Source organism: Trachymyrmex cornetzi, unplaced genomic scaffold (genome assembly GCF_001594075.2).
Source record: "Trachymyrmex cornetzi isolate Tcor2-1 unplaced genomic scaffold, Tcor1.1 scaffold67, whole genome shotgun sequence".
In the NCBI taxonomy this organism is placed as follows: domain Eukaryota; kingdom Metazoa; phylum Arthropoda; class Insecta; order Hymenoptera; family Formicidae; genus Trachymyrmex; species Trachymyrmex cornetzi.
Window position 1 is genome coordinate 355,791 of NW_017299992.1, and position 15,289 is coordinate 371,079.

Sequence of the window (15,289 nt, forward strand, 5' to 3'; positions counted from 1 at the left end):
GTGCATGTAACGCAAAACAATCGATCACAATCATTTTGCCGTAAAAGCAAATCGAGAGAATTGATTATAAAATGCCGAGGAAGTGATCGCCATCTTACGCTTGATTTCAACTGAAAAGTTGTATACGATTGCGTAATATATTCGTAGTAAGCGGATTATTTACCGTTAAGTATTGAGTCCCTCCCATTCGATGAGGTATTGTGTCTGACCGTTTGGCCCTATCCTCTTCGCTTTGATGACAAACTTTTCACCAGCAGCTATTCTATTAGCTGCACCGAAGTAAATATTCACCGATGATTTCAGATCGTCCAGAGATATGTCAGGTGCACTTTGCTTCACAGGCGAACACTTTGGAGATGAAGATATACTGCTCTTTCTTTGTGGTTGCGGATCGGGGGGAGGTAATTTATCATTACTTTGCCGTTGTCTCAACCTTCTACCATTTAAGGCATAATCCACACAATTCCCAATTTGACTATTTGCACTGCTCGAGGCACCATTAAATGAACTTCTTAAATTCCTGGCAAATTCACTTTTAATTTCATTATTACGAGCCGGTGTAATAGTTGCCGTTTTGCTAGCGGTCTGCTGAAATTGTTGCTGGACCTGCTGTTGAACAGGTGGTCGTCCTCGTCGATGTTGCCTTCTACGTTTTACTTGCCCGTTTCTATCAATGATAATGTCTTTTTCCGATAGCTGCCTCTTGGCTGGACGTACCACTGGCGGTTGCGAGATCACAGGTGTCAGTGGCAGAGGCAAGGTGATGGGACACTGATTGTAAGGTAACGGTGTACTCGAGTTTGCTTGATTAATGCTACAAGGCGTGCCCACTAAATCGCTGAATGGATTATTCTTTCCTTCAAAATCTTTGGGTAGTGGAATAAAAGAATCAAGAGTTCCTCTTGAACTGGTCTCATCTCCACTTGTGTCTGCAGGCGTCGAAGGTGGCAGAGGATGCATTAGATCCACAGAACTAGGCACGGATAGTTCGGATATACCTGATGTTGTAGCTGGTGGCGTTGGTGGTCCAGAAACAGAAGTTGGAGGTGTTGGCGGTAAATCGGATGCTTCTGAGCTCTGTGGTTTGCTCTGTATTAACAGAAACGAAAATGACATTATTTATCATTCTTGTATGCAAGAAGATATTTCGCTTAGTAAAAAATATAATGCAATAGTCAATCTTTTATTTTTCCTGAAGACAGATAATAAAGTTAAATGACTATTATATCACTTTATCATGCTTTTATATACATGAATATGCAATAATCTTACCTTCCTTTCCTTTACTTTGGCAATGGCGTTCTTCAATAATATTCTTGCTTTTCTGTATCTTGCTTCTCTGTCTTCCAATGATGTTTCCTTACTACTACCTTCACTTACTTTCTCTCTTTTCTTCTTACGTAACATTCTTCGTGAACTGCTTAATGCTAATAGACGACGAAGTCTTTTTTGTACACTCAACTTAGGAAATGGGAATGACTTTTTTACAAAACCGCCGCCTATGTTGCAATATCTATAAAAATAATTTAAATTATCTAATAGAAGATTTTAAGATGTATTAAAATAATGTTTTATTTCATGATATTTTGAATATATGTATGTTGTATGAATTGTAAGTGTAATACGAGTAGAGATATCAAGAAAAGACATTAAAATTGTAATGTGAAATCGAATAGTCATTTTATTTACACTGAAATATTTAAACTTCTATACGCTTTGACTACAATTACTATAAAAATAAAGTTTTGTATTCTGTCATCTAGCCTCTAGATATTTTGCTGTCTTTCGCCTTTCATATGTTTTACACGCACTCACTCCACTCGTATAAATTTCTACAATACAATATATATGCAGGGGATCGTATCAATCGTTACGATTTTTGAGATACTTTCGATGAAATATTGACAAAATGTTTTGAGTAAAAGTTTATTGATTTCCAATGAAGAATTAACTGTATAAGAAAATTTTCAAAATTGTTCATATAAAAAGAAATTAAAATTCAACTATATTTCTTTAAATAGAGAATCATATATTTGTTCTTTTATATTATTATAGTACACAAAAAAATGATACATTACTATGAATCTTCTTAATCATTGGATTTTTCATGATTAGTTTAATTATAATACTTAAAACATAACTCATGATATGTTGCTGATCTATCGTTGATACATAAAGCAGTGAGACCCAAAAGTGAACAAACATGACCATATTAAGAAAAATAGATAGAAATAATATTATCTATATATTGAGTCTTTCATCTAGAAATTTACCGTGTAAAGAATGCACAATATTGTAAAAAGTTTTCACAGAAGGAACTTTATCCGTATTGTATTGTTCATTATAAATAGCGACAGTTTCACATGTATTTTTTTGCATTCATCAAGTATTAGGTGTTAAACTTAATTCCTGTTGTTCTTCGTCTCAAAATTGATTTGTTTTGAAGGGAAGATGAATGAATACCTTAACCAAAGTGATTTCCTTCATTTTCTACTTTATTACTAATTAATAATACTTTATTAATAATACTTTGATTAAGGTATTTACCTTCGAAACAAATCAATTTTGGAGACGAAAAATGGCAGGAATTAAGTTTAACACCTAATACTAATAATATCATATCCATTTTTTCGGTATGAAAGTAGCGATTCATCCTCGAATATGTAACGTACAGCATTAAACACGGTAAACTGGTTCCGTAATTATAACTCATATCTCACCAACAGAATCTTGTATGTTTCTCTTTGACTTTGTATGTTCCTTAACATGGTTATGTTCGTTATGTTGGGTCTCATACACACACACTAATTTGGTATCGACGACAGAATCATGAGTTATATTTCAAATATTAACTAAAATTACCTTCAAATGGTTATATTTCAAATGTTAACTAAAATTATCTTCAAATCAAATAATCAAAATGATATTAAATCGTTGAATTCATATGTGTGTATTATAATATAAAAAGAAAAATATATAGTTCTGTCAAAAAAAACCTAAGTTGACTTTTAACTTTTTGTTAAAAAATTAACAATTTTCAAATTTTTCTTACGCAATTAATTCTTCATTAGGAACTTGTTTGAAATATTTTGTTATCAATACATCGAAAATATCTAAAAAAATCGAACGATACGAAAACCCTGTATATATATATTATAATGTATATAGGCTGATAATAGCTAATAATAGAAATAATTAAACTTATATTGTCTTAAAAAAAAAAGAACAGTTTAATGAAATAAAAGTAAATAAATATATGTGTAAAAATAGTATACCTGTTTCTTAAAGATTCTATTGATTGACTGGATTCTGTTAATGGAGGTGGACTTGGACATGAACTTTGCTCTGCTTCTGAATTTTGATAAATTGTACCTCGCATTGCTATAAGTGTAGGACTTACAGGTATTTCTACATCCTCTGCCACCCTTTGCTTTAACGCAATCAATTGTTTTGTAATTTCTGGCAAAATCACCGGACTGAAATAATAAGTTTCACGCATTCCATAAACGTTAATATATTTATGCTAAAAATAAATAATTGATTTTATATTGTATATAATTTATTGTATATTATACTAACTCTGTTGACGGAGGAAGGTATTGCAGTCTTTTATTACCAGCCCAACATCTACGTAATACAGAATCGTCTATTTCGCCAGATATTGGTAAACTGATAAATGGAGAAGGTGGTGGCAGTCTGACACGGAGGCCCCATATTGTAGTGCGCTTTTTTATTTCTTTACCACACTTAAACCTGTTTCTATTGGTTGTCAATGCTGTTAATATTGATTGCGTACGTACATCGAGACTGACATTTTTAATCTAAAAATATATACACAATATTATCATAAACATTATTAAATATTATAATTAAATATAAATTAGAATAATTTGTTTTATAAATGATATTCCAATGTTGAAGACTCCTACCCGTGTTGGAAGCTGTAAGGCCGACCAGTTGTCATTTGCATAAGGTATAATAACAGTGTCCAAGTCATAATACTTTTTAGCGTTATAAACAGTCAGATTGTACAACATCAGGTGCACCAGATCTACCCATTTCATTTCTAAACGCCGAATAAATTCTTTGCCATGATTGCACATTGAACAAACAAATACATAAAATCTGTAAAAATTATTAATAATTTAATTACATAAAATTGTATGAAGAGAATTTGTATGGGATAACATGTAAGAGCGCAGTTGATTTGTAGTCAATGAATTCTGAGTTCCCTCATATGTTATATATGTCTCAATTTTAAAAGGTTAATTAGAAAATTAAAGATTGAGAAGAAGTGTAAGATGATAGTGATTGAGATGACCCGTGCGTTTTAAAAACTCATACTTCAACAATAATAATAATAATCTATATATTCAAATTAAATTGAATCATTTTTATATTTGCTTACCTATCACCACTGTACAAAGGATGAGTTAAGCACCTGATGCACTTTTCATGAAACCATTGTCTACAACGACCACATTGTAACATCTGTGCATACCATTCACCATTAAGTCCACAGTAACAATAAATTTGTTCGGCGTTTACTCTGTGATGATTATCCCAATTTAGCATATCAGGCTGAAATTATATATTATAATGAAAATATCTTGTAAAATTTTTATTGTCATAGATTTTTAAAGCATATTCTGTTTTATATATAAAAATAATATAATTATATAAACTATTTCAGTAATAATATATATTTTATACTTAAATCTTACATCATATGGCAATTTTGTCATGTCATCTGGTGGTGGTTGAGGTTGGTCCCTACCGCTGCAAACTTTTCTAATGCTTGCTTTAACCATAGAATTTTTTGGCTCGCAAGATTCACGCGTACGCGGCTGACTGTCTATGCATCTTCTGCATATCCAGTGAATATCTCTACCTGACTCTGGTTTTGATATTTCAGGCTGCAAATGCATAATAATTATATTCTATATCTCTATCAGCTAATATAATTGAACTTATTTTTATAATTTCAGATATCAAGTAAGATTCCTAATATGTACCTGATGACACAATTGGTGATAGCCACGGCCACATTTGTCGCAAACGATAATGTCATTGTCAGTCTTAGGCTGAGATTGTTTACAAAGAACACACATAACATCCGAGTCTGGCATTGCCAATTTTGTCAGCTCTCTAAATAATGACCAGGAAGATGTAAGGTCCAGAAATTTGACAAGACATCTTTCCCTAACCATGTCCACCTACGTAGAAGTAAAGTTCAGTGTTGGTGAGTTGCAACATTATTAAATATTATTATTAAATACCACTAAAGAAAAATATAAGTTTGTTCGTACCTCGACAACTGTACCAAGGTAATATTTGCCATCTCTGTGTTGAAGAACGTCATCTCCATGACAGAAGCCAACCCGCTGTTCCTTTGTGGTACTATCGGGCGCTACCAGACTTTCTTCAGTTTCTGACATTTTCTATCCTGTTTCTAAATCATAAATAGTATAGCTGTAATAATCAAATATGATCAAGAATAACATTTACTAGAAACACTCAGTTCAAATGACTAAATATGTGGTATATAAATTCGCGTGAAAATTATTTAAGTATCTAAGATTCAGCTTCGATCGTTACAGACTGACTCTTATTTGTTGTGTATCTACTAGGGATTTGAGTCAAGCTAATAAAGAGACAGTATCTCTTATAAATAAATCTCTGTAAAAAATCTTGAACTTCTGTATATATAAATGGATTGTTAGTAAACATAAGAGAACACAATTTAAACTTATTACGACTTTGTATCTCTCACTTTCCAAATCTGTTTCATCAAGTTAACTATATCAATGCAATAGTATGAGAAATTTGTTACGATTTTCCTTTATATGCTGCGAAACAAAAAGGGGGGCCAAAACAAATATGTTCTTCGTTACTACAAGCTTCTAACCTCTCTAATTTATTGAAATAAAATCTCACTCTAAAGAGTGAAAATTGAGCCATTCTTTTTCAAGACTCTTTAAGAGATTTTACTCATCAGAGTGAAATTTGACTCTTCAAAATGAGATTTTACTCTTCCGAGTGAGATTCACACTAAAAGCTTTAGATCGTGTACATCTAACTAAAATCCTAAATACACGGTTGTTGCAACCGTTTGCAGATTATCGCGAATACTTGCGTAAATCTGTGGTATATAAAGTCCTCGAATATAATTAACAAAACGACACGCGATTCGACTCGGAACATCACCGACGACGCTCGAAGAAGCGTTCGAGCTAACCAACGAGCAGCGCGCGTCCCCGTTCAAAGATGCGAGGAAAATCCAGGTAAATCATTATTCGCCATCGCCACCTGCCACAACGGGTAACGTTACACAATTCGACGTACGGGAACGCGGTCGCGCGACCATATGATCGGCATCTCATTAAAAAAACAGTCCGGCGCACTCACTCTCGCTTGCCGAAGGAGAGAGCGCCGTGACGCTTCTCGAAGCCCGTTCACGCGATGCAACGTTTACGGATGCATTCAGCTAAAACCGCGTTCGGCGGGGGCTGTATTCTTTCGCTCTTACGGGAATCTCCGCGTTTCTTTACGCGAGCGATTCCCTGCGTCGGTCCGATCAATCCAACGGGGACGGTGCGAAGGACGGATAGAAACAGGGAGAAAGGAGGAGAAAGAGAGAAGAAAGGCAAGAAGGAGAAAGAAGGAAGAGTGGAAGAACCATCAACCCTCGGAGGCCGATCGGCCCTTGGCGACGGGAGACGGGTAGACGGGACCAGAGACGCGACGATGCTCGTCGCGCGCGTCCTGGACGCCGCGGCGTCGTAAATAAACCCGCGTCCGACCCGGCGCCGCGCGGCGCGGCTCCAAGCTCGGATCGGGTCGAGTATAGCTGACTAGCTGCACGGATGGGATCCAGTCCGGTCTGATCGCGGTACCTGACGTCGTACCTCAGCGTCTCGGCCGTGGAATCACGCGCTGCTACATGCGGTCCTCATCCTTCGACTCCGGTCGGACTGGTCAGACATTCGACAATACACAAGCATGGGGGGGCCCCGCCACGGTCGGCTCGTTCCACGCTCGCTCGGGATCGCTCGCTCGCTCGCTCGCTCGGCGCACTCGCGGCGAACACGACGGCCGACGGCGGCAAAAGCCTGGCTCCGCTGCCTCCGTATCCCACTGCCGCGCCGATCACGACGATGCCCCGGGCACCCACGTAGGCCGGGCTGCACGATCACGACACGCCCTCAGTTATCGGCATTACCGCGGCGAGCTCGGCGCACGTTCATTGTGTCCCGTGGAAATTCGAACGAGCACCGTCCGCCATGTTCGGGGAAACACTTGCTGGGGCTACTACGCGAATCAGACGCGCCACCGTGAGACGACACTGCGAAACGCGTAGGGACGTAACGATGTTACGGCGATGCCCTTCGGGAAAGTGGAAACACCTGCCGATCAAACGGCTAAAACCGCTAAAACGGCTTCTTCATTGCTTTATCCTATCCAACTGTCACATTTTCTTCATGTTATTGAACATTTTTTTCTTACAATTTTTATATAAATTTCAAATTTTTTCAGAATTTCGAAATAATTTAATTTTTATCATTTTTTAGAAACACCGAGAAAGTTTACATCTTTTTTTAGAATTTCTGAGATTGCTAAAATTTTTCATTCTATAATTTCTGACGAAATTTTATAAAATTTACAAAAAATTAAGATATTTTTTCAGGAATTATAGAATGAAAAGTCGTGTACAATTCTTAAAATATTTCTTGGGATATTTCAGAATTCACATATGAAAAATTCGAAAAAAAGGTATAGACTTCCTTAATATTTCTAAAAAGTGTTCCAATTCGTGTAAAAATTCTGAAAAAAATTTTCACCAGATAAAATTCATTTCCTCATCCTTTTGTGATAGTGGTTAATACTATTTTTTAAATTCTAATTCTATTTGTTTATAATAATTACTAAAATTTTTAGGATTTTATTACACAATAATTAGAATATATATTATATAGTATATAATACATATATTGTATAATATGTTGTAAAAATTTATTTCTGTTTCAGAATATCAACGTATGCATCAGATCTCAAGATATTCATTTAAAAAATCCATTCTTATTTTAAGACTGTCTTAAGAAAGTATAAATGGCTTAATACAGCTCTCTGATTAATTCATAAGACACATGTACTTGAAGTCTTAATTTAAGAATCAACTATAAATATCGGCCTCAATTTTTTATATTTTAAGCACTCGATATGTCAAAACTACCATATCGATCGAAATATATTGAAGGTTTTTTATAATATAAGCTGTTAGAAATAAATCAGAAGTCAGAAGCTAGAAATTGACAAATTATAGTCAATTATTCTTTTCATATTCGACTGTGATTGGTTAATTTTTAGCTTTTGATTTCTGATTTATTATTAACTTATTATATAGAAAGTCTTTTACATTTAAAGGCTGCAAAAGTCTGCTCCGGCTTATGTCTTTTTACATATTTTTAAAAAATATGTTTGAAATTATAACTATTTGAGACGACAATTAAGATAAGAGTAACTTCAAAAATTTATTTATATAATATATGCTTGTTAATAGTAATACATATTTTTTTAAAAGAATAATATTAATCGGTCTTCTTTAATTAAAGGATTAGTTTTATAAGCGATATATACGACTACTACAATGATGTAAAATTTATTGCAATAACAATTATTGTTTTATAAAGTACTTTTTCAAGCTGATGCTTGCCGCTCATTTTTAGCGTCAAAATAGATCACGCGATAAAAATTGACGAATATCAAGCGTCAATTTTTATCACATGACCTATTTTACCGCTAAAAATGAACGTCGAGGATCAGCATGAAAAAGCACCTTCATGTTAGAAACGACATTTAACTTGGAACATGGCCCTCGATTCAAAATGGCCGGCGGTGATCATCATTTGGGCCTCCTTTTGCCGTACATAAACAATCGATATTTCGGTCGTTCAAGCATTCGGAATAGCGTGACAAATACGAACAATCGAAATTATTATTTAAGAAATGATTGTTCCCACCGCGATTGAGTCGTCCACGCGTTGCGTGAACATCTCAAACGTTCAAGCAGTACATACATCTTTCATAACAATGCACTGCTCTTATCCATATCACAGAGTTGCAAAATTGCTCGCTGCAGTTTTCTTCAGCAGCCTTTCGTTCACTTGTCGATGGCCGATTTAGCAGCTACAAACGTCGATTGTGTCGGCTAGAAAAGCTTTAAACCACATCTACGTGTTTCATTTACATACATTTTTCATCTAACAGCTAAATTTGTCGAAAAGAAATAATAGCAGTGTTTACTGTGAATTTAAATTAAATAAAAAATTTTAATAAATTTTCTGCTGACAGAACGTCAATAGAAATATAAATTTGCCAATAAAACGTGATGGCAGATTGATTGTAAAAATTGGATACAATCTAGCTGCCGTTCCATTTAAAAATAAATAACATTTTATAATTACGAAATAATAGATTACACTCAGTTCCTACTGACAGTCAGCTGTCAATTATATCAAGAACTGTTGAATATATTGGAAGCTGTTAAATATATCGAGAGTTGCTGATAAAATACTTAGGTGGAATTATTCCAACTTTTGATAAATCTTTATTTGCTTTCATTTTCTCTCTCTTTCATTCTCTTTTTTATCCATTAAATAATTTATCACATGATTTATTCGAAGTTGGAACAGGCCTTTAATACAGACACATTTGCCGATACATTGCAATGTTCTACTAATCTGCATACTTGTTAGATTATGTCGATAGATTTTACTGACTTAACGTATATGCTTAATGCCAATGCAATTGATTGCAATTCGTTATTATTCTAGTTGAATCTGCTGGCAAACTGTCAAATTTAACAGTCTCGATGGTAGGTAATACCATCACGAACGTGAACATCAAATAGAAAACAAAGTTAGCAGTCTGAGTTCTGATTCCACTATATGTAAGATTAATTTAATCTTGGTTCAATTTACTCCTTATCTTTTCCTATTTCTAAGAAAAACAGAAAAAGAGTAAATTAAACCCAGATTAAATTAATTTTACCTTGTTCGTGATTTACCTGCCATTACCGTTAAAGAAACCTCGATGTTGTAAGATTTCTTTTATGAAAATTTATATCATAAAATAGAATTCTTCGAGTAACATTATACTTCTTTTGTCTTCTGATTACATATCCTTCATCTTATCTTATTGTTATAGTTGACTTGCGAATCGATTAACGATTGAATATCAAACGTATTTCAAAATTGGCTATTGAATTTCTCTCTCTCTACAAGGTGCAAGAATCTCTTTAATAAAATGATAACTATTTTATACTCACGTGTTGACGAACGTTGCAGTCTACGAAGTTGCGATATATAAAATTTTATTTTGAACTTTGACGTATTCAGTTTTCAACATTTTTCCACTTTAATTACATAAAATAGAAGCTATTATATTTTGTTTATATCTTTGACAAATAAAGATGTTGATTCATCAATAATAACAAAATGCTTCGAAATTGGAAATGGCAAAATTGTATAATTCTTTCAGTTTCTCAACAAGCTTCCAGAATATTACGTTAACGTTTTAAAAATAAAGATTCATCTTTGTTTTGAGGGGAAGGGGATTTTTCTAATAAAAAATAAGGAGCTCCTCTAATATTCATTAACGAAATTATTGACACATCTACTTCCGATTTTAAACAAATCGATTACATCAATTGTAATAAAAAATGATATAAAAATAAATACACAATTTATTTCCTTTGTAACTCTACAAAGAAACAAGATTACATACACAATTATATATACCTATAATTTTTTCAAAGAAATGTACGGAGAGACCATAAATATATATAAAAATTTGAAGAACGTTCGAAACGTGTGTTCCTAAGTGTTATACAATAAATATGTATTTATGATAACTGATTCAAATAAAATTAAAAACATGAAGAGACTTGATTTATAAAATTTTATTTGAATAAATAAATATATAGTTAAAGTATGGAAAATTGAAAGTTTAAAAGGAAAGTGAATTTTAAGTAGAAGATATTAATTCTTAATCAATGGAGTGGTTACTGCGCGAATTTTGACAAAAGCAAAATTTCATAAAATGAGGCCTCGATAAATGTACGTAAAAAGGCTCATCGTGAATCTTTGATCGGACGACGCAGTAAATAAGTGTATCAAAGTTTTAATAAAATTTTGCCTGTATTACATATATATGGTCGTCTTAATGAGAATTCTTCACGATATCATTTTCTACTATTGCAATAGGCAGCAAAGACACCCTAGGGCTATTGCTCTTGACATACACATAAATTATAGACGAAGTCTGTAATTAATAGCGAATTCGGTCACTTGCATTACACTAGATTAGTGCACACTAAAAGCTGCTATATCTATGTACATGCGGTGAAGTTAAATGTTAAAAGCATATGAATATTTTAAACGATTAAATGGCCCATAATAACATTATCACATTAAATGGCCAATAATGACATTGTCACATTATTTAATAGAGCATATATGTATTATTTCATTGTTAAAGTTGATTATATCGTGCCACTGCATTTAGATACCTTATATAAAACAGCCTTTAATGTGCACTGATTAGAGTAGTGTGAGTGACCGAATTCACTATAAATAAAATTTACATTCTATATAAAATGCATGACACATTCTTTCACTAATAAAGTAAAAGTTTGTAAAATAATATTAAATTATGTGTGTGTGTGTGTGTGTGTGTGTGTGTGTGTGATATCAAATATATAAATAATAAATTATCTCTTCGTGTGTTCTTAACATCTTGCTTTCACTATTCGTTTTAATGTTTCACGCAGAGAAACGTATAATATATTAAATACAATATATTAAATATATACATTAACATGAATGTATAATATATATTTAAAAAATTTTAAATACAATTAAATATATAATACATTAAAAATTCAAAGCAATTCGCGCGTTAAAAGAGAAGAAATTTTTAATAACTCTGAAAGAGTTGATAGTTAAATATGGTATATCCAAAATTAATTTTTTAAAAAGCTATGACGGTGCTATTAGCAAAACATGTATCGCATAGTGAAATTTCAACGAAGAAATGTATGAATGCAATATTGTGCGTTAAGCGTTATAAATAATGTAATACATATTCGATATAAGTAAATATGGAAATGTCGATTTTATCGTAGAATTTCCTCGATAAATGTCTCTTGTCCTGCGTAATCTGTAATTTAGAGAATTCCTACGATCGTCAGCTCGGCTGAAGGTTAATACGCAGTTGACCATAAGAAAGTTCAACGATCTTATTATTTTCACAACCGTGTGAAAGCGACACGGTATGTTTGTATCCGTATATAAAAGTTATACAATTATTAACAGTCAACATTCGTCATACAATTCAATGCATCACAGGAAAGTCTATATCGAGAAACATATTTCTTCAAATATTCTTTTATACGCATAACAACTGTGTTATTGATATAATTTATGAAAACACGGGCGTGTATTCAAATCATATATATATATATATATATATTTATTTCCATTATTGTTTTGATTTCCATTGAATTTATTATTAATTTTCGGCAGAAATGGTCAAAATTCGAATGCGCACTTTTTCCATCCGTATTTGTTTCGATTTAATTTTATAAATAATTTAAATGCTACATGCATGCAATTTGGTTTGAAAAATTCTACAAAATTGAAAATACATTTTAATTTATCTGTGCATTATAAAAATTGCAACGTTTTCAAGGATTGACCATTTAAATATATTCAAACAAACACAGATTGCTATTTAATTGCTACTTCTGCAAATAATTTTCATATCATTGGTTCAAGATTATTAATAAAAAAAATTATTTTAATTTTACAAAAGACAAGATTTTTTATTTAACATAAAAAATATTTTGATAAGTTGCATGTACACAATCCTTTAAATGCCACAAAATAACGTATATCATTCCGGAATCATTATCTCTGATAAATAAGCATTTACGTAAGATACAATAAATAAAGAATGAAATATTTCTTTTAGGCATTCTGTGTAAGAGCATTATTTGAAAACGTACATGTTCATATACATATATTCGTGCGTATAGATATTCAGACTTACGACAAATAAAGAAATAACATTTCAAAAAAATAACAAAGAGATAATTATTTACAATGACTGTCCCTTTGAATACCAGTGATCAAAAATCAAAAAGTTATTTAATTTGGTCATTAACGTTTATCGACAAAGAGATCGATGTGTATTTCTGAATCACGCTTATTTATAGATGGCGTAGATATAAACATTATAAACAGTCTAAAGACAGATATTATGATTTATCTCACAAAAAAAAGTTTGATTTACACGTATAAGAAAGAAAACATTTCCAAATTGTGACATCTTGTAAATCTGATCTAAAATACTCTCAATCACTTTAAATATCTCTACGTCGGCTGTTTACTCTTAAATCGATGACACAAAAGTGCCATACAATTAAATCTTTTTCTCTTCGACGCTATCCATTCGACAGTTTGGTAACTTCAATACCTAACAATTTCATACGTATAATACAAACAATACTTTCTTTCCCAATGTAAAACTATTCTTTAGAACATCTTCTTCTTGACCGCTGTGTAGCGTTCCATGTACACGTCGTAACCGTCCAGCTCCGCGAACTGCTTCATCTCAAAGAGATTTCCTTCGAGCGCCAACACCGAGACCTTAGAATCCTTGAGGAGTCTGATGGGCACCGAGCTCAGCTGTAGGCAGTTCTCCTCCAATCTCAACGTTTTCAATCGCGGACAATCCGCCAGCTTCTCGGAGATGGTGGCGATTTGATTCTGATTAAGATTAAGCTCGATCACGTGGAGGCCGGCGGCGGCGTCCGGCACTATCGTAAGCCGATTCTTGGACAGATCCAGGACGTCCAGGTGCCTGAGGCCGCAGAACATCAGCGGGAAGTCGGAGATCTGATTGTCGGACAAATTGACCTGCTTCAAGTGGCTCAGATTCCCCAGCGACGACGGGATCGATCTGATCTGATTCGCGGCGCAGTTTAGGCCCTCGAGTTTCTCAAGCGCGCCCAGCGTGCCGGGCAGAGCGGTTAATCGGTTATGGCTGAAGTTCAGCTGCTTCAGCAGCGTGAAGTCGCCGATCTCGTTCGGCAGTGTCGTGAAATTGTTCTCGGACAGGTCCAGGGTGCGCAGCGTCGGCGCCAGGTCGTGGAGTTTCCGCGAGAACTTGTCCAGCTTGCACTGCGACAACTTCAGGGTGGCGGTCTTCTCCGCGGTCTCGTAGTGCCTCTTCAAGGCGGAGTTGCCCATGTTGTCTCAGTGTCTCGATATCCTTGCGAGTAACAATCGCGCGCGGGCCGTTTCCCTGTCAACGTTGTCAAGGAATTAATTGATCGTACCGATCTATCATAACAGATACTCGCGTAAAGTAACCACGGTAGCTTAGCGCCGAGACCCTACCAGTGTCTCCAGATCAAGTGTTGCTTTCGAAGCAGAATTTTATTGCAAGATCGTAGTGTATTTTTTGTCTCCCGGACGATCTTTTATATTAAATTTTAAATTTGAGTAATTATGCTTGGATTGTTTCGCAAAGTACATACGATCAAGTTCTTATTTCGTTTGTTTTTTTTATGCCGTTCGTATTGCGCTTTTTATGTTTAGAATCTTCGTTTTTTCTTTTTCCATGAATATACATTAATTTCCTTTTACAAATATTTTTGGGGATTTCAAGCGACACGAATAAATGTATTACGATTCTCAAAGATATCTATATACAGTCGTTCGCGTGGAAAACGGGAAAAGGGATTGCAACGCGCCGTGTTCGCACGATTCAAAATAATCCGCGAAGCGCGCGAATTTCTCCGGAGCGACGCGAAACCGGCGAAACTTTCGCGAGGGACTGTAGAACCGTCGACGCGCCGCCGGGTAAACTTTCCACGCGGACTGTACTACCGCCTGCGGCGCGCGGCGACTTTTGCGCGGCGCTGTAGCGGTGCGCGCGGTCGGTGGCTGTGTTCACTCCGTTGACGAGATTTCCGTAGCGTGGAATCGCCGCGCCGGAGCGACCAGGAGCGACGTCGTGGTTAAGTTTCACCGCACAGAGTGCGGCGTGAGCGACACACACGTCGCGTCTCGCGTTAACGCGCCTCGCTCGCGGAGACACGTGCGAATACACGCGGACGTACGTCACTACGTCCACCGTCGACCCGTAGTTCGTACCCGGCGGCCGGCGTCCGCGTTCGCGGAGTAAGCACGCAGGAGTGAAATGTCACGCGATTGACAGCGCG

At 35.0% G+C, this 15,289-nt stretch overlaps 2 protein-coding genes across 5 annotated transcripts in view; both read right to left on the minus strand.

Moving 5' to 3' along the window:
• Window position 1: 1 nt before the first annotated feature.
• Pcl (polycomb protein Pcl) lies at window positions 2-7,315 on the minus strand. 2 transcript variants are annotated; one of them, XM_018516989.1, is made up of 11 exons: window positions 6,909-7,315; window positions 5,310-5,452; window positions 5,016-5,216; window positions 4,725-4,916; window positions 4,409-4,581; window positions 3,930-4,125; window positions 3,580-3,821; window positions 3,276-3,476; window positions 1,273-1,513; window positions 999-1,089; window positions 2-929 (listed from the first exon to the last, which is right to left on the minus strand). In XM_018516989.1, exons 2-11 carry the CDS (start codon window positions 5,436-5,438, stop codon window positions 166-168), a joined length of 2,430 nt encoding a protein of 809 aa, XP_018372491.1. In that variant the 5' UTR covers window positions 5,439-5,452; window positions 6,909-7,315; the 3' UTR covers window positions 2-165. The 2 variants fall into 2 exon arrangements, with proteins under 2 accessions (XP_018372491.1, XP_018372490.1); XM_018516988.1 differs by having other exon boundaries at window positions 2-1,089.
• Window positions 7,316-13,037: 5,722 nt separating this feature from the next.
• LOC108767324 (leucine-rich repeat-containing protein 57) overlaps window positions 13,038-15,289 on the minus strand; it is a 2,999-nt gene continuing 747 nt past the window's right edge. Inside the window, exons 1-2 of one of the 3 annotated variants that reach the window (XM_018517119.1) lie at window positions 15,127-15,281; window positions 13,038-14,367 (exon numbers count right to left, since the gene is read on the minus strand). In XM_018517119.1, coding sequence (XP_018372621.1) covers window positions 13,596-14,312 — 717 coding nt within the window. In that variant the 5' untranslated portion in view covers window positions 14,313-14,367; window positions 15,127-15,281 and the 3' untranslated portion in view covers window positions 13,038-13,595. Of the gene's footprint in view, window positions 14,368-14,462; window positions 15,282-15,289 lie in introns of those variants that run through there. The other 2 variants (XM_018517117.1, XM_018517118.1) reach the window with 2 other exon arrangements.